At 37.9% G+C, this 22,657-nt stretch overlaps 1 protein-coding gene across 1 annotated transcript in view; it reads left to right on the top strand.

The window, feature by feature from the left end:
• Nucleotides 1–21,338, top strand: part of MIGA1 (mitoguardin 1) — a 33,958-nt gene extending 12,620 nt beyond the window's left edge. Inside the window, exons 8-16 of the mRNA XM_054286174.1 lie at nt 9,340–9,440; nt 15,843–15,961; nt 16,144–16,216; nt 16,540–16,626; nt 16,750–16,848; nt 17,153–17,287; nt 18,466–18,519; nt 19,171–19,287; nt 19,625–21,338. Coding sequence (XP_054142149.1) covers nt 9,340–9,440; nt 15,843–15,961; nt 16,144–16,216; nt 16,540–16,626; nt 16,750–16,848; nt 17,153–17,287; nt 18,466–18,519; nt 19,171–19,287; nt 19,625–19,843 — 1,004 coding nt within the window. The 3' untranslated portion in view covers nt 19,844–21,338. The remainder of the gene's footprint in view (nt 1–9,339; nt 9,441–15,842; nt 15,962–16,143; nt 16,217–16,539; nt 16,627–16,749; nt 16,849–17,152; nt 17,288–18,465; nt 18,520–19,170; nt 19,288–19,624) is intronic.
• Nucleotides 21,339–22,657: the final 1,319 nt, after the last annotated feature.

The raw sequence follows: 22,657 nt of genomic DNA, 5'->3' as shown, positions 1-22,657 counted from the left end.
AGTTACATAAAAGTGGTAAAAGGCCTGCAAATGCAGGAGGTTGGGTTTTTTTTTATTTCTCCTCTCTCATGTTTTTATGATACATTCTTAACAAGTTATAGTTTGCAGATTATTTTTCTTACTAGAAGGTGTACATGCGCTTCTATTAGTTTGTATATATTGTCTAGAGGTAGGGAAAATCGGATAGATGGCAATGAGTGAGGGTGGGATAAGTGTTTATTTTTTTGGCTGGAGTACTGGCAGTGTGAGGTTATAGAAACTGATGATCAGGAACATGTTTTGGTCCATAGGGCCAATTCCCCTTTAGATCTTCTCTGAACAATCTCTTTTTTGCATTGCAGTATGCTTTTAAGAGAGGCTTGTCTGAAACATTTTTGGGCAAAATGAAGAAAGGGGAGCCAGAACAGGCTCAGGGAGAGAACGGCAGTGATAGTTCAGAATTTGAAGAGACTTCCAAGGAAATCAACTCTCTTGGCTTGCTGGCTTAGTCTTGGAAGTGCAGAAAAAACACTTTGAGCTTTCCAATTGCTTTGGAGAGCAATATCAAAATGGAATATTGACAGAATCATAAAATCAGCAAATACAGATCTCTGCACTATAGCTTTATTAATTCAGTAGTTAGAACTCAAATAGGTACACTTCTGTCTGCAATATATTTTCAAGGACTTAAAATGAAATTAAAATATTGTGAGCATGTGCACATACCCAAAATCTAAGAACTTTTCTTAATGGATGTGTCTACTATGTTTAAATCTTGCTGCTCTTTTAAGTGGAAGACTCTGACCCATCAAGGTGGCATAAAAGATTGTGGTATATCCACACAGCACAGTCTTCAAGAATTGCTGTTAAATTATTATCTATCACTAGACATGCCCCATCACTACAGCTCTGCACATTTATTTGCCAAGCATTTACTTTGGAGTGTGGGATTTTTTTAATTGTTTACCCTATAACTGGAAGGCTCAAGTAGCTTGTGTAAGCATTTCATTCCTAATGGCCTTTTAATATCTTACAATTTTCTTAAACTTCTGTTTCAGCTTGAAATGCTTTGAAGTTGAAAGTGTGTGGGAGTAAATTTATTTTTGTGGAAAGTTATAGCAAAAGTGAACAATAACAATGGAGGTAGTAAAATTTATTACTTATGTGTCATTTTTCTCTCATGCATCTATTTGTGCAGTTAATTGCTAAAACTTAGACAAAAGTAACTGGGTTTGAGATGTGTCTGATTTCCCTTTTGATAGTTCAAACTACAGGGTGTTTTTAAAATAAATTACTGTCTCTAATTCTCTGTGAGCTCTCTGGACTGTGCACATGTCCCACCTTACCTAATAATCCAGTTTTGTAGCAAAGAGCTGTGGTGTAACTGATTCAAGAGCACATGTCGATCACACCAAGCTTTATTCTCTCTCCTGCTATTTAAAGCTGCCCTTGTTCTACATGGAGAAAGGCTGTGAGTATTTAAAGGTAAATGTATGCATATTTCCACATGGCTTGGCTCTGATTAGCAGCTGCTCAAACAGATGCAGTTAAAGTTGCTGTCTAGTCAATGTATTAGTTATCTGTGGTAAACCAGAGTAAGGGGAAATAAAGCGAGGCTTGAATAATAGAGAATGTACATTGCTTAGGTGATTGGCAATGGTCAAGTTGCATTATGATTCAAGCATTAATATGTTGTTACTAATGCATTTGGCAACCTTATAGTGTTATTGGTTTTTTAGTTTAAGTTTAATAATTTGTCTTATTTAGTAAACTAAAGATTCAGAACTCTACATAGAGTACAACCTTATAAGGATTCTTATCTCATTCTTTCCCATTGTTGGGGACAAGTAGAATGCAAGTAAGTCCCAGTCAGTGGGGCACTCCAGATATTCTTTAAGTCTTATAGCCCAAAGTTAAACATATGTCTCAGAAATTTAGGTTGTTAAACCATGTCTGTGTGCAGCTGGGTTTGCAGAAGCCAGTCACATTCCTGAGCAGTGTCACTGGAGTCTGCAGTGTTCTGTTAAATAGTTCTGCCCTGAAATTGAAGGGAACACTGAGGTTATTAGGCTGTTCTTGCAGAGTTTTTCTGTGTCAAACATTCTGAATACAGAATCTAAGTATGAGCCCAAAACACACATGTATGCCTGCATCTTTTGATGTTTATTTCACTGAGGATCACCACCTGTATAGCTGGTTCTGTCTTTGTCTGATAATTCAGGGATGAGAAGGAATCAGATTTTTCTGATACTGTCTTTATACATGTAAGTGGAATTATCAACTGCTGGGCAGCATATGTTTATTTTAATGGAAGAACAAATGAATGTGTGGATTCCTTTTGTCAGGCTGTCTTTCTTGCTTTGAAATGTCAGCACCCCTATGGCATGATGTACTGGCTAAAGAAAAACCTTCCCAGAAATCTTAGTTTGACAAGATCATCTTGGATGGTCCCATACTCTTATGCTGTGTCCAGCAAAGTAGTTTATGTGCCAGAATACTGCAATGTTTGCTCTTTTGGGTTTCATATGACATGTTAAGAAACTGATTTGGAAAAAAGTAAATTGAAGAAATAATTAGAAACACAAGTTTCAGGAGCTGAGCAACAGTTGCTGGTTATTATTGTCCCTTTTCATCACTATGTGTGGTAATATCTTTCTTTGAAGAAATGTGTGGTGGGAAAGGCAAAAAGGGGGCAATGAGAATTGTCTTGGAAAAAGGGAAGGGATTCTCTTGATAAAGCACTGGTATAAACATCCTGCTGTTAAGTACCCACTGACTGACAGGTGTGGAAGAACTGAGACCATAGGGAGAAATTCACTTTTGAGACTCCTCTGTCAGTCTGGTGAGAAGATCTTTCTACCTAACCTGCTTATGGAGGCCTCTGGCATAGGAAAGGTACTGAAGGTACTGATTTCCAGGTGTAGAAGCCTGAAAATTAACTTTGTACTTCCTTTTTCTCTAAATATGACATTGCATCTTGAATCTGCTCTGCATCCCCATGAGTTAATGTACTGTCACACTGAATGGGGTTGAACAGACCATTCCATTGTCACTAGAAGGTGGCTGTACAAAAATAGCAGTAGGTTGCACTTGGAGAAGTGAAGAGCTGAGAAAAGACAGTGACGTTTAAATCTGATGACTGAGGTGTCTGGCAGGCTCCACAGGGCTGTGCTGTAAAGCCTGGGGCCTCAGTGTCTCAGCTTTGAAATAAGCAGTGCTGGAATTGAAACTGGTCTTTGCTGTGGACAGCAGAGATGTGGTTCTTTCTGAGCTGCAGGAGAATGGAGTACCCCTGTGAAGAGCAGTGACAGCTTTGTGCTGCACATCCACCCAAGCAGACTCTGTCTGGATTAGACAACTGAGCAAATTCACTTGGTTGCCAGATCTTTTCTCTCAAATCAAATCAAAGTACAGAAGCTGTTACCTAAACTATTGTAAACTATTGGACTTGAAAACAGTAGAGTGCTCAGAAGCAAAACTTTTCTATAAAGAATAGGGATTGAAACCTTAGATTCAGGGAAGATATTTAGGTTCAGGGTTAAGAAGTTGTGAAAAACTATAACCCTTTGTAAGTGTAGAACCATATAATGTGCAGTGTTTCCATTTTCAGTGAAATGAAAGGCTGTGTGATAGGGAAAGACCTCTTAGTGACATGTAGTTTACACAAGATACGTGTCTCAAATCTGCTTCAGGATCATATGTCTGGAAAGTAGAGAGTCAGAGAGGTAAATCAGAGAGAAAAATGCATGCATACATCTATTTTGTGTTTACTAAGCTGATTTCTCAGCTGTCAGCACACATGATGTGTTAATTCAGGGTATAAAATACATATCAGATGCTGCTTTGTTTTCTTAAAATTCAGATTTTAGCAACATAGCACCACGTGCCTCTTCCTTGAGATCATAGAGTTTCTCATGATGAGGTCTTTCCATTTTGAAATGTTGGTTTTACAATAAATCTGCTATGATGATTCAGACACAGCTTTCACAAGCCATATTCTCTATAATAAAACTATATTTTTAGCCTTTGGTATTTTCTTTGCTTAAAAAAATAACTATCAGAAAATATTCCAACTCTGTTATCAAATTTATGGAAGAATGCTTTAGCAGATTTAAATCTTGAAAGAATCACTTTATTTATCACCATTCCAGAATATCAAATTTATATAGTATTTCCTAATACTTTTTCTGTAATTTGATGTACCTGTGCATAGATTATGGGAAATAAATTGAACTTACATTCCTTTCTCAGATACACTTGATTTTTACATGAAGAGACTAAAATGATTACACATGTAATTTTGTGCTGTTTATTTACCTTTGCAGAATGAGAGCAATAGGATATAAGAGCAGTAGCCATGTTGTTTTATACACCATTAAATGTGGTATTCTGCAGATAATATAACTTTATGGACAAAGTTAGCATCTTGAATGTTTGAAAATAGTCAAACTATTATCAACATCGCAGAAATTGTTATTATTTCTTTCCAAAGTATTTGGAAAATCTCTTGAAGATTATGAGATTATTTTAGGCAAATTGCATATTTTTCCACATGACAAATATTGCAAATCAGTACATCACAATTTTCAGGTGGATTTTATTGCTTATGTGTGTTTAAACTGAATGGATTGTACTATTAAATTTTTATAAGCATTCTCTACTTATGAAGAATATATTACTGTCATCTATACATGTGCTTTTAATTCATCTTTTTGTCAGCTGTGTCATACTTTTGTCTTAATAACATCCAAGTGATGCAGAACACAGTGACTGAGCAATATCTTGGGTTTTGCATAATGATAATTAGGTGAGAACCCAGTGTCTTGGAAAATGGACCTTTTCATACCTGTGTGAGTGTGTTTTAAGTAGAAGGCTTTTATGTGAACCCTGAATATTATAGTTGTGCTTGGAAATAATTATGAAAGTTCTGTTAAGTCGACTTTTTCCAAGGAAGTAAGGATTTGGCTCTCTATTCACACATAAGCAGAAGATAAGTCCCTGCATGGAAACCACTGAGGTTTCTGTTAAGGATGTCATTTGAAGGCTCAGCCACAGCTTACCTTGACAAAGGTCTGTGAGTGCTAGGAGGAGGGTGAAATTGCAAACACTGAGTGTCTGATGCTCTCCTGTGCTCTTGCCCACTAGGCAGCTTTGGCTGCTGAGTTCCTGGCCTCACCCTGGTGAGCAGAAGCTCAGAGTTAGAAGAGGGCCCTGCTGGAGGTGTGAGCACCCCCTGAGAGCCAGGCTGGAGTGTCTTCTGTGGCTTGGTGGGCATGGAAGGAGTGTGGCTTTGTTTCCTAAAGGGATCTGGCACTTCAGTTTGCATCAGAGCAGTCACAACAAAGAGCCATGAGACATGTTGAACTTTGATACATGCTGATGTACTGGTAGAATACAAGATTTAGGGAGATATTTTTAAAATGCCCTGACCTGAAATACATTTTCATGCTGAAGTCAGTAACAGCTTTGGTTTCATGTGGTTAGATGAGGTGCCTCCAGCTCCCCCAGATACTTGTGTTACTGGAGAATGTAAACACATACTGCAACAGCAGATCCACAGTGTGGGTACCCTGCTCCAGTATTGGCTTGCTTTTTTAACTTGTGGCTGTAGGACCCAGTCATCAAAAGGGGGCACCTGAAGGCTGGGATTGTTTTCTTTTTATAAGTATGACATGATGTAAAATTCGCTGTTTTCGGGGTGCATCCTCTAAGACTTCATGTAATGTTTTAGCAGCTACTTGGTAGAAGTGATGATCAGCACTCTCAGAGTTATGAACTATTTATAAAGGTAAATAAAGCTGCTTTTGGATGTTTCAGCAAGGGGTGACAAACCACTGTGCCACTTGTGACTAGCTAGAAGACTGTGGCACACTCTCATGGAACTGAACTGATTCATGCTGCTGTCTGAGCTGGATTGTTGTAATTCCTTTCACTGGATGGGAAGCCACAAATAGAAGGGCTCTGAGCACACAACGTGGGCTGGCAGAACACTGGGCCCCTGCTGCTCTGAGGGTGCCATGACTTTTCATAAGTGGATTCCTTTGCAAGGTTTTTTCCTCTTCAGACTTCATAAGTTTCTACTTTCTCATCCTGCTTTTCTGCTTGTGATGTTTTAACTGCATTGATTTTCCACTGAAGTGGGAGGGCTGGGCAGAATAGGGAACCGTAACTTTAATGGTGGTACTTGGAACTAAAATCTGTAACTCCCAGTGAGTTCTTTACTAGTGGGTAAGTGCTTTCCTTTTTTAAATGTGTCAGCTAAGTGCCAAACTCACTTGTGAACTCCTGCCATGTTTCATTCAGGGTTGGCAGGAAGATAACATGGAAACGGTTTTCAGAGTTTTAAAATGTTATGGGAAGGTGAATGCTTCCCAGTTGAATACTAAAAAGCTGATTTCTGTGCAGTTATGAAGGTCAGATTTTGCTCTGAGAGTTTAGGGAGTTAACTCTGTGCTCTGTATTACCGTGAAAATGTACCAGAACAAAGACAAATAATTATTCTGGATTAGTATTTGTAAATAGATGTGAAAATAGCTTGGTTCTGGTCTCTTTTTTAAATCTTGTTTAGTTTTAAATAGATAGTTGTTTGCAAAACCTTATAAAGCTAGGAGTAATTTCACAAGCTTTAGCAGTCCTCCATACTTTTCCATGTTTTTAACACTGTAATATAATTTAGGGACCATAGACACATTTTAAGGCACTACAGTCAAGACCACGATTGTAACATCTGACACTCTACTTCATCCTCTTTCCAAATAGAAGTGAACCCAAAATAACTCCTTGGCTCCTCAAATAGGTGAAGTATATTTGAAGCTCACATACTTGCTGGTACTCCCCTCCTGAAGTTATTAGAGTCCATAAGAAGCAGGGATGAGTGTGTGAGCAGTTGCAGGCGCTGGTGGGTGGGTTCCTCTTGCAGCTGTTCATTCCAGGAGTCTCTTTGTGCCACTGTCTCTTTTTTTTCATGTTCTTGTGTCTAAGAATGTTCTGCTGGTAGTTGCTTGGTATGTACTCCAGCTGTAAGTTAATTTTCACCCCAATGAAATTCCATGGTGAATTTTCATAAGAGCATGCTCCCTTCACAGCCTGGGTATTGATAAGCACCTGCTTGGCTAAGGATGTTTCGGGGTATTAGGGTGGTGCTGGCCTGAAAGTCAGAAATAGCTGACAAGGCTCTTTAGTTTTCTTTAAGGAGGCTGTGCTTTGTGTGCACATATCACTTGCCAAAGGTATTATTTTACTCAGCATTTCCAACCTTATTTTTAATCTTTTTCTTCCTCATAAAATGCGAATTTTGTGTCTTTTTCTGTAGCAGTAAGATTTTTTTTTTTGAGTGAAAACACAGATACTCCATATTCAACTAATTAACATGTTAAAAGCATACTGGCTTGATGATAGTTTTAGGCCATATTAGAAAACTTGGAAGTATGACTTTTTCAGCAAAGATAGGTTAAGTAAAAATTTTATTAACTCTAAAGCTTCATATAGTCTATAACAGGCTGAATGCAAGATCTATGGAAGAACCCCTGATTCTGTGTTGTTCTGGGCTGTGATTCCTTCATTTACACCAATTATTTTTTTTAACATATGTGGAATACATTTTAGTTTAGCAGCATTATTCCCATTTATATGTAATCAACCACATAACCCAGAGTTAAACTATTTAAAATCAGTCTGCGGATATGTTCCTGTTATTGAGCTATAAACTCACATATAACAGTAAAAGCGGCTTAGGCAAAAGAAGAGGTTGAAAAAAGGAGAGCCAAAAAATCTGCAGCCAGTCTATAATGCTTGTACTATCCTGGGTTTAACAGTATTATTGCAAGTTCTGCAAACTCTGAACTTTCACTTTTGTGAAAAAGTGATATTAGAAAATCATCTAATGTAATATTAGAAGAGAATTAATGCAAATAGCGAGTTAGAAATAGGAAAGAAACATCATGTTACGCATCTATTCTAAGCAGACCTCAAGGTAGTGCTTTACAAACCACAGTTTGCTTTTCTGTTCCAGCACTTCAGATTTCAGTATGTGATTGTTTCTTGACCAGCTTTTAAGCTCCAGTACTTTTCCTCTTGGTTTTAAGAGGTCAGAAGAAAGAAATAGTAAGAATGAGCTGAAAAAAATCAGACTGCTTATGAATAGTGGTGAAGTCGTGTTTGCAATTTGCCTAACTCACTCTAGTAAAATCTTTCTCCAAACTCTGAATCATTTTTTCCCTCAGTGAATATTCCCAAAGACAGATATTTGTTCTGTGCCGTTTTTGAGCTGTCATTCCAAGTCCATAACTAATAAAACCATAACAACCACCAAAGTAATAGTTAAGTAATGTGGCTTTGTAGCATTTCAAGTGATGAGTAAACCATCCCAGTAAATTGGCATTTGGCTGCTCCGCTGTGTAATGGAGTTTTTAGTGAAGTATTGCTGTAGCAACAAGCCTGGATGACATTGGGTAGCTGGTTGCTGCTGACTCTTGGAGATAAAACAGGCTTTTAGGAACACATGTGTAATGTCTGAAGGTAAAGTAACCCAAAATAAATGTATCTGCTCTACTGGGAATGTAGGATGGGTCACATCAAGCCAAAGTCTGACTTACCGACTTACGAATTTAATCCTTCTGTGAAAGTGTTTCTGTATGGTGAAAATGAAACAATCCCAGAAGTGCAAAAGTTGAAATCTGAGAATAAAGTGAAGCAGAACTGAGAGAAACTGCATTGCAGAAGATTTTAAGAAAAAATAACAGTTATTTTAAAGGCTTTAAGAATTCTTGTACTGTAGGAAATACTTCTGGATGTGTTATTTCAGTGATAAAGCTTTTTGAGGAAAGAGGATGCAGTGAAGATTTAAAGCTTCACTTGCTCTCTAGGAGAACCAGCAAGTGAAAAAAGGCATGAAAAGTAGAAAGTGAAGCAAATTCAAGTAAAACTAAAATGTGGTGGTGTTTTTTTTATTAATAAACTTTTATTTAGAAAAGTAAAAGTGGTGTCTGGGACATGGAGCAGTTTGTTACATAACACAGCCAAGTCAAAAACTTGACTGAGGATCTAGCTCAATGTAGCAAAGTAATATCATAAGATAAAGAGATCATCAGTAGTCTATAAAAGAAAGGCCAAAACCTTGGCCAAGTCTTTTTGTCTTCTTCCAGTTCATTGTGGATGATATTTGAAAATCCACTTTAAAGGCAGAAAAGAGAGAGTCACATTTATATATGTTAGTGGGTCATAAAAGAATTTACTCTTACAGTAGTATAATGTTGTGCCTTCCAAATGAAATACTGTGTTAAAGTACACATGAAACATGTTTTCAAGATGTAAATGGAGTTTTCTGATTGTCTAATAAACTTTTTTTTTTTAATTTTAAAGATAAAAATACAGACATTACTGTAAAGGATAATGGGGATGATTTCTGCCTTCGAGATACATTAAGCATTGCATCCACGGATTCCTTTGTTTCCACAGCTGAGGTAAGACTCTTAAAGATTGCTTTTTTAAAGATTTATTGATCTATTTCAACAGTGAACAGAAGAATCCTTATTTTTTGCTAATCATTGTAAGCAAAAATATATTTCTCTTGTGGGAGAAAATAGAGCTTTTCCAGGCTTCATTGGACCCAGTTGTTTTGGGTTTATTTTTGTGTACTGGCATAATGCATCCCCAACTCCTCCTAAACAGAAGTTGCTTTTGAAAAATAGATCACATTTTCATGAGTGAAGAAGCAGTCAGTTGAGGCTATAGTAGTTCCTTTCACCATGATTTATATTTTTCTGTTCTTTTTTCCTATTGCTTTACCATACTATAAAGATGTATGAAGAAGGCTTTGTGTAGTATAGACTTAGAGGGGGTTTTCTGGGGAGGAAATTATAAGAAGTTGACAGCTACCTGTTTTAGCACGTTCCATGCACAATATGAAGGCAGCAGGCTGAGATGTTGCTCTGTTGTTGCACTGGGATGAAATGACTTAGCAGGAACCAGAGGTCTGAGGCTGCTCTGGGGCCCTGGGCCGAGCTGGGGGAGCTTGTGTGGCCGTGTGGGTGTGCAGGGACCCCCCAGCTGCCTGCAGCCACCACGGGAAGGGACCTTGGGCTGGCAGTGACAGTCCCTGGAGGTGCCCTGGGGCTGCAGGGACCCTCCTGGCTGGCCATACTGGGAGGCTTCCTTGGCAACGTAAAGTGCCTGATCTAACTCGCTGTAATCCTGTGGGATAAGAGCACAAAGGACACGTGGTAATCTCTGGGTAACAGCCTGTTAGCTGGAGTCTGCTACAGCTCCCTTGAGGTGTTTGAAAGAGACTCATGAGCAGTGACACACTTAGTTGAATGAGGAATGTCTCCTTCTGTAGTATCTGAGGAGCTGAAGTGATCTTGAATAGCACTGTTCTCCAAAAAGCAGGAGAGGCAGCTGGCCTCAAAAGGTCCATTTTGTGATAGATATTGCTCTCATGTACACACCACAACTAAGCTGCTGAAGTCAGTTGCAAAAAGAAAGAATTGCACACACATTCTTTGCAGTTGTTTTGACTGTCTCTTATGGGGCTTGTTTTTCCATAACACAGTTACCTTGATTTAGTAATTCACATTAAATAGTGATTTCCTTGATTTAGTAACTCACATTAAGTTGTGGTGCCCAGCATTCCTAACAAGAACTGTATCCATAGAGACTGGTTTCTCTTTGCTGTAATTTGGACACCACCACAATTCAAGCTTGCTTCAGATCTACCAGCTCATGAGAGGAGCTGTAAACCATTATAGTTTGTACATTTTGTATCTGGTTTGGTTTTGGGGGATTTTTTCACCTGAACTTTCATAATGCTTTTGTGAGTATGTGAGGATGGGAACAACCCCTTATGCTCATTTGAGCTGCTTGGCTTTAAGGAAAGGCAAAACCAACCAATCAACCAAGCAAACAGAAACCCCAGGATGTATCAGTGGAATCATCATCCTCTGCTGAAGCTATATTGTCCCAGTGTCTGAAAAAAACCATTGGAATCAAAATTGGACATGTAATTGTCTTTAAGTATCCTGAAAATATTCTCCACATTTTGATACATCAAAGCCACTTCTGTCAACTTGTTCTTCCAGGATAAAGTTATTAAGATTCTCTCATCCTTTCCAGTTGTTCTAGCCTTTGCCAATAGAACAAATTCTCTTTTCTCAGATTTTATTGAAGAATCTAGTGAAACTCTTAGGTGACAGAAGTCCTGAAGATTAATAGAACATGAACAACTTCCACTTTGGTGTTTGAGCCAGAGCGCCATCAATGTTCTGGGTTAAGTGGGAGCCACTAGGCCTAAACTACAGGGAGTTGTGGCTACAGGGCATCATTGTGTGGTGCACGGAGAATAAAGCTGTGAATTGGTGTTCTGGTACAAAACCTCTGCTACCTTGATTTAATATTTTGTCCATCCTCAGGAGGGTGTGTGGTGGGGAAATGCTTCACCTTACAGCAATGAGAAGGAGCAGTAACAACTTCCCAGTGTATTCAGCTGTTAGCAGAGAACAGTAATTGCTTTGATTTAACAGGATTACAATTGACATACCAGATTCTTTTATTCTAGACATGATGACAAGTAGCTTCCTCTTGCTTATCTACTTCTTAATTTTTTTTTCTCGCACTAGGGAAACAGTGGAATGTTTTAATTTAGGCTAAGTGGTCTGAGGCTTTTCCAGCTTCGGATTTGTCTCACCTAAGGGCCAAATAAGGCAGTTCTTTCATCATAAGCTCCCTGATTGCAGTTACAATAGCAGTAACTGTCCTAAACTCCATGTCTTGATTGAAATGTTTAGCAACATTTTTAAATCTGAAATTCATATGTGTGATTATGCCCTACTGGAATTAATAATTTCACCTTCCAGGAAATTAGAACGTGGCGCCATTTTTTGTGGCCTCATCATGCTGCAAGCTCTGTGTTGACAGTTCCTTGGCTTCCTTCTACACTGTATCCTGTCCCAAGGAGCAGGACTAAGTATTTTGTGTGACTCTGATTTTGGAGACTGGAAACTGTGTTCATGTTTCAGTGCTGACACAGTCAGGTCAAATTTAGCTCCCTGGCCACAGGAGAGAGAACATTCATAGAACAAGACACAGATAGTTGCTTGAATGGAAATTGATAGGGATACTGCTCAGGAGGCAACAGGAATGTCGTGCTGTTATATTAGAACAAAATATAGGAAAGAGCTGTACAAAACTGGGACAGTTTGGCAGGGCTTGCACCACGTGCCCTTTTGATGAGCTCTACAGGATAGCAGGAGGGTGAGCCAAAACTTCATCTGGCTGTGGCTGGTGATCAAGAGGGTGCTGAGGATCACTCATTTGGTGATTTCTCATACACAGTTGTGCCTGTCTGGCAGCTACAATATACACAGGTGCCTGAATCTTTTTTAAAGACAATTTAGACACAGTTGCCATCCCCATGACCAGACAGGCTTCTTTTCTTAAACACACTTAGGCTCTGGAAGCATTGCAGAATGGGTGGTAAGCACAACTATTGCCCTAATTAAGTTATTAATACTCCTGCTGTGATAAATACTGGTATTTTCTTCCCCATTTGAGCCTGGCTGCCTTCAGCTTGTGTTGATGAGGGTTAGCATGCTTTTCATAGTCTTGCTTTCCCATCTACTGTGACCAAAATAGCTGCCACCTTTGGCAACAATGCAGCAGTGAGTGTGCCAGATAAAGGCCTCTGCCCTCTCTTTCCTGGCTTCTTTTCCATCTTCCTAACAGCACCTCTTTCCTGCTCTCCCTGTCAGTGAGCTTTGTTGCTGCTTCTGCATTGTCAGTGCACATGCATTTATCATGTCTCATTTTTGTGTTTTGACTAGTACTGAATCTGTAGGTGTATTATCAAATAAACTTTGCTTTCCTTAGTCCAAAGCTTGGGAGATTTTTTTAGACTTGTGAATAAAAGCTTTGCTGCTTTTTATCAGTAACAGCCTTCCTGTTTTCTTCCAGACGTTAGGTGGAACACACCACTTCATCATTTCAATTTATTAAAGTGCCATCTCAAAGGTTTTAGTTACTAATCGCCATCACATCTTCCAACTCCCCAAACATGTTTCACTTTCATCCTGCAGCTACTTACATTTTTAAGGAAATCTTTTCTCTGAATATTTATATTTTAAAGAGATCATCATCAAACTTTTTAATATAGCATAAACTTAATTTCTCAGAATGTAAGGAATGCTGAATGTGCCAGTAAAGTGACCTCTCTATTGGGGGAAGCAAGCAAGAATTCCTGAAAGGTCTAGCATTGTTTATTTTTGTTACATTCATGTAGGTGGTTATTTTGGTAGTCAACAAGGTCTTGATGCACAGCTGAGAATTTTTTCTGTTTATTAAGAAACAACTTGTGAGGGGCAAATGAGAGTACTGAGCCTGTTCCTTAAACCAAAGCAGTCAGAGCATCCCAGACCTAAAAATGATTGCAAGTGGCAAAGGCTGGATGCTTTAGAGCAATGATTTCAGCATCTCCTTACTGCAGATACAGCCCTAAAGCTGAACTGTCCAGAGAAATCTGATTGGCATCTGAACAATGTCCATGTTGGAGTCCTCAGAGGCTGCTCTGCAGCACAGCAGGCCTGATTAGACACAAGTTAGAACTACAAGCTTTGGAGTTTTGAAGAATGTGTTAATTCAATGTAATGATCTTAGGGCAGGCCATCATAAATGTCCTTTTGGTGGTCACCAACAGGTCTCTCTTTCTAAAGCCTTGAATGGATACAAGCAAAGCCTTATAGGATGAGATTGCTGCTCTAGTGTCAATCATCTTCTATCTCTTCTATGTCTGCATTTTCATTTTCTTCTCCCTGACACTGAGGAAGTAGCAGACACTTGGGGCTGGCACATCCAGTGCACCATCACCAGCCTCTGTGTTCCTGGCTGCTGCCAGCACTGGGGGTAGCTGTGACACAGCTCCTTGTCATCCCTGGAGGGGTGTGAGGAGCCTCAAAGTGGCAGTGGCTGTGTGTGCACAGAGGTGGCCACTACAGAATGGCAGGAAGGGACTCTGGGGGCTTTGAAGTGTCCAGCTTGCCTGTGATGCCAAGATGTTGGATGCTGGAGCTTTCTGGGAACTTGTGGTTAGTACCAAAGCCCTGGTGAGGAGAGTTATGTGGTGCTTAGGGGTACACAGTGAGTTAAAATCAGGTACCTCAATAAATATCATGAGCACATGGCAATTGATATAAGGTACTTACAGTGAGCCATCTAACTGAAAACCAAACCTTCTGCCCACCTTATCCTCAAAGGCAGCAAGTCACTAGAGACTTCTGCAATGAAGAGTTCATTTTCCTTTTGATGCCATCTTGGGAGGTTCTTGTCTAGAAAATGTTGTGTGCTCTGAATCCTGTTAAATATTGAATATAATTTGTGAATTTTCCTAGTAGCTGAAGTCTTCTACATTAGAATTGTGGATGTATCTTTACAAATCATCTCTAATGAGTTTTACTTTAAGCAGGATGTTTATATAGGCAAGCATTCACCTTATTTAATCTCAAAGAATGGCCCCTACTGGTTGCAAGATCATTTTAAGCATAATAATCTGTGTTACATCTCTATATTGTTACATCTATATACTTTATATGTTTACATATAAAATAGTGATATAGCAATATATTTCTAAATACTAGAAAGCATCAAAAGAAAATTTATAATGTCTCCATGAGCATTAATGGTGCAACTTCAGAGTCTGGATCACCTTTTCTAGTTAAACATTTAGTTTCTGGTTTACAGTTTGTTTGTTTTTTCTCCCCTTCACTTTTTGTATGCCAAGAGAAGTCAGTGGTAGAGGAATTTGCTCCCCCTTTCAAAATATTATTTGTTGGAATTAATCTGTAATTAAAATCATCTTCTCTGGGGAGGAACAGTTAGACCTTTCTCTCCTGATATTTTATTTCATCTGTTAGCCTGAGAGGAATTGTTGTTTTCTTTAAAAAAAAAAGCTAAATATAATCAAGGGCCTCACCCAATTCCCATGTATCAGTTCCTGTGCTAATCTGTGACCTCAAAGGCCAGAAACACAGAAACCTAGGAACATTGTTTTTTTCAATATCCATGCAGGATATTGAAAAAAAAAAAAGCTAGAATTAATTTTCTGGTCATTGACTAAACTGAATGATGTGTAAACATCAGATTTTTTTATTATTATTAATAATATAATGTAATCTTTATAGTGAAATTGTAGCTAGACATTGTTTTGTGGATTGAACATGATACCCTGTAAACAGGAGTTCTCTGTATTATTTTTGTGCTTTGATTTATGGATCTGTTTGTTTTCTTTCTTTAAAAATATCTACAAGTTCATGTTTATTTCTATGTTAGCCATAGAATTAACACTGACAATAATGAAAACCATTTAGGGAGCCTGTAGTATAAAACATTGAATATTCATGTTTTATACAGTATGTTTGGTAACTGGGAGACTTATTTACCAATGAGACTAAAACAGAGTGGAAGGATGTTACTATTTCCAGCTTCCTAAGGAATTGTATGGTGCAATCATTCTGTACTTTGTGTCCTGGCAATTATTTTCTTTTAACAGCTTTGAGACCCATTATGGTATCATTTATTTTAACTAGACAATTCAAAAACTTAACTATGCAAATGAAATACAGAAGTAAGCTGCCTTTATTTTATTAATTTAAAGGTTTTGAAACTTGAAACTGTAGCTTTCAGATTTTAGGAGTCGCAAAGTTAAGTCTTATGACCTGGTGTATCTGTTCTGTTCACTTGTGTAACTCCTTTGTTTAAAGCAGATGCAGTAAAGGATGCATCTTTCATTAGAACATTAGGAAAACTTCTTTCATTTGTTTTATCTTCTCAAAAATTATATCAGCAAGCTCTTTAGTGAACTTCCAAACATGTTGTTTCAGCTTTCAGAGCACAGAGAGATTCGTAGCACGTATGGTCTGGATTCCCTTTGCCACTGCCCCCTGTATGAAGAAGCCATGCACTTAGCAGAAGAGGGCAAAATTTATTCACGGGTGTTAAGGTATTGATTTATGTCTATTTAAATACTTCCAGGAAAATCAAAAATTAAAGTTCAATATTCTATCTAGAAATCACTTTTTAGAAATTATCTGTACTAGGTATTTTTTCTAGCAATTAGATTTAGATAGATATTCTTGTGCTGCTTTTTTTTAATGGTCTCTGAAAACTTTTCTCTTTGCACAGGACTGAAATGTTTGAATGTCTAGGAGACAGTGACTTCCTTGCTAAGCTTCATTGTATTCGACAAGCTTTTCAGGTAAACTGGAAGAAGTGATTTGTCTGTCCTGTTAAGCCTAACCTATAGCACTGAAACTGACTGTTACTATTTGTGCAAGCAGTTTTATAATGTAATCTGTATTTAAATATTTTCTTGTTGCTTTTACGTTTTTATCATTCTAAAATGAGATGTATTTGCAGAGGAGTCCAGATTTTATGATTAGCTTTGTAACCTTTGCACCAAGGCTTATTAGGAACTTGTTAACTATACTAAAGGTGATAATTAAAATTGATTGAAATGTTCAAGGTCATTTGGTGTAACCTGTGAATGAACCTGTCTATATTTTCTGAACCTTTTTCTAGATAATTCTTTCAGAAACATCAAACAGAATATTTCTTGCTGAAAGTGGAAGAAAAATTTTGTCTGCTTTAATTGTGAAAGCACGAAAGGTAAAATCCTTTTTTTACCAATGATTTGTTGTTTATGTAACTTCTACCTGAATTCACTGTCCAGGGGAAATCAACCATATCTCTTTTTACATTTGCTTGATACTCATTGCTTTTGCTTTACAGAATCCAAAGAAATTTGAAGATGTCTTTGATGAAATGATATATTTTTTGGAGCAAACAGATCACTGGGATAATACCGAAATGGAACTTGCTGCTAGAGGAGTGAGTTGCATTTCTGAAAAGTGTTTTTACCCTTACTAATGCCATAGGACCTAAAAATAATTTTTTACAGTTCAGAATTGTGGGAAAGGCAACTCTTTATTGTTTATATTGCTGATTTAGACAAATGGTATTCACCAGTTTAGTACCAGAAACTACACTTTTTTAAACTTCTCCTTTACTGACAAAGTATTTTTAATATTCCTTAAAAACAATTGCAAATCTGTAAATTACAATATGGTGCATGCTGAATTCCCCTGCTGAAAGAGAAACTAGGTTACTTAGATCATGTTCTCATTTAATATAGGTGAAAAATCTGAATTTTTATGATGTTGTCCTGGACTTCATATTAATGGATTCATTTGAAGATTTAGAAAATCCACCAATATCTATACAGAATGTAGTAAATAACCGCTGGTTAAATTCCTCTTTTAAAGAAACTGTAAGTATTCATGTGTAATTATTTTAATTGATCTGTAGTACATTGCAATGTACTACATGTATGTACATGAGATCTTCCTCAAAAGAATTTAAAAGATTGTATTATCAGGTTTTTCATAATAGGGATTTGAAAGTTACAAGTTGTCCCAAAACAGAGAATGATTGAATGTGTTGGAGAAAGTACTTAACCTTGTCCTTCCTTTCTCTGAGGGAGTACAGTTTTAGAAGGGAAGTTTCTGTTAGCCACATCTTAGACATCAGGTCCAGGTTTTGGTTCATAGACAGAGATTTAGCAATAAGGGACAAAGGTACAAGTAAACAAAAGTAAATTAATACAGTACAGGTATTCAGCTGTTGATTACAATTAATGATTTTTCATGTGTGGCTGTTAATTTGCCAGATAGATGTCATCCCTCTGTTAGAGACACAGGCTAGTGCCATGGTCAGCTGGTACAGAGACTACTGTCATTTCATCCATTTTCATCTGTACACTTCAAGTTTTCCTTTTAGTTTTGTTTTACAATTGAAATATTCCCTCTAGAGGAAAAGAATAAAGATAACATGTATATATTTTTGTAGTTTCATGGATACAGTGTGCTTTGTGTGTTTTAAACTCTCTTTGCAGTACTGAGGGGAGTCAGATGAGGATAGTCAGAGGCTGGGAGGGGGAAAAGCCCAGTACTGATGTTGGTATATTGTATTTCACAGTCCATATTTGGACAAAGCTCCATAGCTGAATCTGAAGCTATTGCAAGAATGCTTTTGCTAAAGTGAAAAAGTACATTTCAATGTGTTCACATGCCACTTAATATCTAAAATAGTTACTCATGTCTGAGCACACACTTTAATATACAAGACTGGTCCTCACTTAAACCCAGTGAGTGTTGCTAACTGGGGTAGCTGTAAAATCAGTCAAGGATGCCAAATTGCATTTGAATTGAACTAACAAAAATGTTGCAAAGATGGATCTGGAATAGCAAGTATGAAGTACATATAAACTTGTTATTTATGTCAGCTGCTGTTTTATGGTTTGAAACTTTGTGTTGTCACAAGATTGAAACTGAAGAAAATACATGTCCCTGAAATGTAGAATATAGAAATACAGTATTCTGCAGATGAGTTCTTTTGAGATGGAAAATTATTTGAGGCTTGCTTTATTTTTTTTATTTTTACAATTAGGCTGTGGCTTCAAGTTGTTGGTCAGTACTGAAGCAAAAAAGACAGCAAATGAAGGTAAGCTGCCTCTCAAATTATATGGAACAAAGGTATTGATCATCTCCTAAAAATTTGAAGTTCTTTTTGTAGCTTTGGCAAAATAAATGAGTGATCAACCTTTAGTCCTGTAGACTTGTTAATTCAGACAAGAAGTTTGCCTGTTGCAGAAGTTTAGCTCCTGGGGCCCTAATACCTATTTTTAGCAAAAAGCCTTAACTGAAAGGTTTTCCCAAACCTAGTTTAATTTCTGGTGGTGGTGGTGTCAGTCACTTCTCTGACTTCCTGCCCCTCATGCAGATATCAGAGTTCTGCACACCAGGGTCATGATTCTTGTATCTCACCTGCTTGTGCTGGGATTGTCAGCCCCAACTCCCACATGTGCATGACCCCACAGCCAAATCCCATCCAGTCCTGCCCTGTTCCCTGCCTGAAGCACCAGATTCCTCACCAGCACCAGGAATTCTGCTGCAGCCTCCCCTCAGCCCCTTTTGCATCCTGACCTCTCTGTGCAGGGACTCAGAAGAACCCAGTGCCACAGCTCCCTACCTTTGTGAGATTTTATTACACCAAGGAGGGAAGTGTTAGACTTTTATGAAGACTTAATGCTGAATAATAAAGCTGTATACTAAATTTACTGTGTAACTTTTGTCTACAATTTTTACATCCAAGGTGCCTGATGGATTTTTTGCACATTTCTATGCTATATGTGAACATATCAGCCCTGTTTTGGCTTGGGGCTTTTTGGGCCCTAGAAATTCGCTGTATGATCTATGCTGCTTCTTCAAGGTTTGAAACTTCTTTTTAATTACCACTTTTATAATTTTTTAAAATATTTTGGATTAAAATTACTTAAGATTTTATTTATTAGTATACATTTGCATTTTCCTAAGATTAAGGCTAACAGTAAGAAACCATAAGAAGTAAGTACTTTCATATGAATGTTTTAAGCCTGGAACTGTTTTGCAAAGGCTGTTTTAGCACACTTCTGTCTCAGCACCAAAATAATACGTAATTGGATGCTTTTTGGGAACATGTTAAAGAAAGAGCTGTTAGCATTGCATACTTTTTTTTTCCTTTTTGTAACTGAAAACAAGTTTTTCCTTTTTTTTTTTCCCCCCACTAGGATCAAGTGCTTTTCTTCCTCAAAGACATTTTTGATTTTGAGAAGGTGAGGTACTCAACCATGGAGAGCCTGGCCGAGGACCTGACGCAGCTGCTGATGCGGCACACGGAGCTGCTGCTGGCCTACCTGGGGGCAGACTCCCTGAGGCACGTTGGGGCCTGTGTCAGTGGCCACAGGCCTGTCCTGACCACGGGGCTCCTGGAAGCAAAAGTACAGTAAGCTTCAACCCCTGGCACGTGGCAGGGAGTGCACACAGATGTGCTCTTTTCCACCCTTTTCTACTGTGGCTGTTACTGAGCGAGCATCTGGGAATGCATCGTGTTGCTAAGTATGGAAAAGGACTCAGGGAGGTTAAATGTACATCTGTGAAAGGAACTGGGGAGTGTATTACTGTATATACCTAAATTAATTTTGCAGCTCAGCTGTCGCTGTATTTATATTTCATGTATCCCAAAGCTTTTTTCTGTAATATTCGGGTAAAGTTTATTTATGAAATACTGTACTTTTGCACAAATAATTCGTAAGTGAAGCTGATGGAGTTGTTTCCTTTAAAAGCTTATAGTACAAAATGTTCATTGCAGAGTCTCCAAAGCATTAGGTGTCTAGATCTAGAAGGTGTTTTGACTGGGGTGTCTGCAGTCTCTGATTCATGTGACACGTGCAATAAAGTAATCACACACACAGAACTGAACATGTTGCCCCTGCCCCAGAATTCCATTTGTGTGGGTGTCAGCAGCCATTTTGTACTACAGTGTGATGGAGCAGTGCAGGAAATGCAAGCACCATTTGGGCAGGAATGACTGCCAGTATGCAATTTTTACTTTATTTTTATTTAAAATGTCTAAACATCACTAAGGTGTTTTAAAATACTTCTTTATATTTGAAAAGCTAGCTTCACCAATTAATTTAAAACTTTCTTGTTCTAAAACCATTACTACTCAATATGGTGGTAAATGAACCAATGTTAATCTCAGTTCATATGTAGCATTTCAAAATATATTTTTAATAAGTATGTATTATAAGATTTATTAATAATGAAACAGAATTGAAGGCAGTGTTTTATAATTTAATAATTTGTGTCTTCCTCCCTTCTTTGTGGGAAGTCAGGTGTCTGTTTAAGAGGAGATTTGTGCAATTGTGGCCATCTCTGTGCAGTGTAAAACTGTGGCTCAGGCCATGGAACCCTGAACTTCAGACAGGAGCACAGCACCTTCAGAAGGTATGAGGCACCTTGCAGCAATGGCTTTTCCTGTTCCAGAGGTGATAAATTATGATGAGCTGTTATCCTTGAATTTCTGTCAACTGAAGCAATGCTTCACAGTTAGTTTAGGCTCTAAAACAGCTCTTCCATGCCTTTGCTACACAAAGCCAGCCCACAAGAATCCATCCCATGTCAAGAAATACAGAGTAATTCCAAATACTCAGATACTTGAGAAGCATGTTGTTAAAATCTGGGATATCAAAACAAACTTTGACTAGCAACATTTCAAATTTCATGTCAAACACAACCCAAAAGGATGCTATTCAAAATGAGGGCCTGTGTAATTCACAGATTTCACTGGAGCCAGCATTTTGCTCCTTTGTTGTACTCACTTGATAAATACAAAAAGTGATGAAAATGTGTCATATTACTTGTGTGAAATGCCAACTGATTATAGTTTATTTAACAGAAAAGAGTATACTCTATATGTAATAAACCAGAAATTCCAAATGCTATTCTTGGCCTATTTCCACTGTTTAACTTGCTGAGCTTGGCACCATCCTCCTTGCTGTATTTTTTTTTCTCTGCAATGTGTCTTCAGTACAGGCATGTGGAGTTTTTTTCACCCACCTCACTTAAGTTTTGAGAAGATAAATATGTTTAAGCTATGTGCATTTTGGCAGCTTTTTGCAAGTTATGAAAGAAATTATATTTAACAATAAGGGTGTCTTGTTGGATTCAAAATTGATAGGAATAGCTGGAAATAGAAGGAACAGAGTAAGTGTTCTGCATATTCTACAGCAAATGTATGACCTGTAGGTAACAGAGCAAAGTGTCTGATGTGATTTGTCTGGTCTAATAAAATTGTATGAAGAAAATTATACCTTAACATATATCATAAGGAAACAGAAATGCACTTCTTCACAGAATTAGAGGTATATTGAGACTTTAATATTATTTACAAAAAGCTCTTGAGGAAATGGAGTTGCAGATGAGATTATAAATGTTTCCAGACACTTGGAAAAGAATTAAACCTGGAAACTTGGTCTTCTGTCAAAAACAAAAGGATTGTTTTAAACAGAAAAGTCTAATCAAACACCAAACTATTTTGAAAATGGGGAGAATTTTATAATATCTGACTTCAGCATTTGTGTCCCTTTCAAACAGGAGCACTTCTGTACACTCAGAGCTCAAAAGTCCACAGAGTTGGACTGGAAATTGAACCAATGTATTTCCCATACAAAATAAGAAATACAGGATTTGGTTGTTGTAAGATGCCACCAACAAACATTTGATTGAGAAACGGTAAAGAAACCAAAAAAAGAAGGGGATAGAGAAACAGGGAAATGTCAGGGTACAGGTGGGAAGGCTTTTGATCTCCTCTGAGTCTTTTTCAATCTATTTCTAAAAAATCTATTCTGAGTGTGTAGCTAGCTCCAGAGAGATGCCAGTTTCAGTGGGGGAAGGCTCTGTCCTTGCAGCACAGAACTGCAGTCAGCTCTCACAGCCTGCCCCTTGAGCTGGACACAGCATTTGTTGATAACCAGCCCTGTGGCTAAAGAATTCAGAAGTGCACCATCTCTGCAAACACAAGTGCCAGAGCTGCACCACAGCAGTGATAGCATGATGCAGTTCTACTCTAGTTAATTCATGATCAGACTCAGAATTTACTTTATAGTGTCTAAATTTAGGTAGTTTTGAATGATACTTTCCATCCTAATAAGAACAAACTAAATTTAAAAGCCATCGTCTTCTTCCATAACGGTACTCCTAAGATTAGAAATGTTGAATGCATAGGGATTATGAAGAATCAAATATTTATATAATTTGTA

The sequence above is a fragment of the Melozone crissalis genome, unplaced genomic scaffold, assembly GCF_028551555.1.
Source record: "Melozone crissalis strain CALT ecotype California unplaced genomic scaffold, PUWL_Pcris_2 ptg000045l_1, whole genome shotgun sequence".
Classification (NCBI taxonomy): domain Eukaryota; kingdom Metazoa; phylum Chordata; class Aves; order Passeriformes; family Passerellidae; genus Melozone; species Melozone crissalis.
Note: the sequence above shows the minus strand (reverse complement) of the source record. Positions and strands in the feature narration are given on the sequence as shown.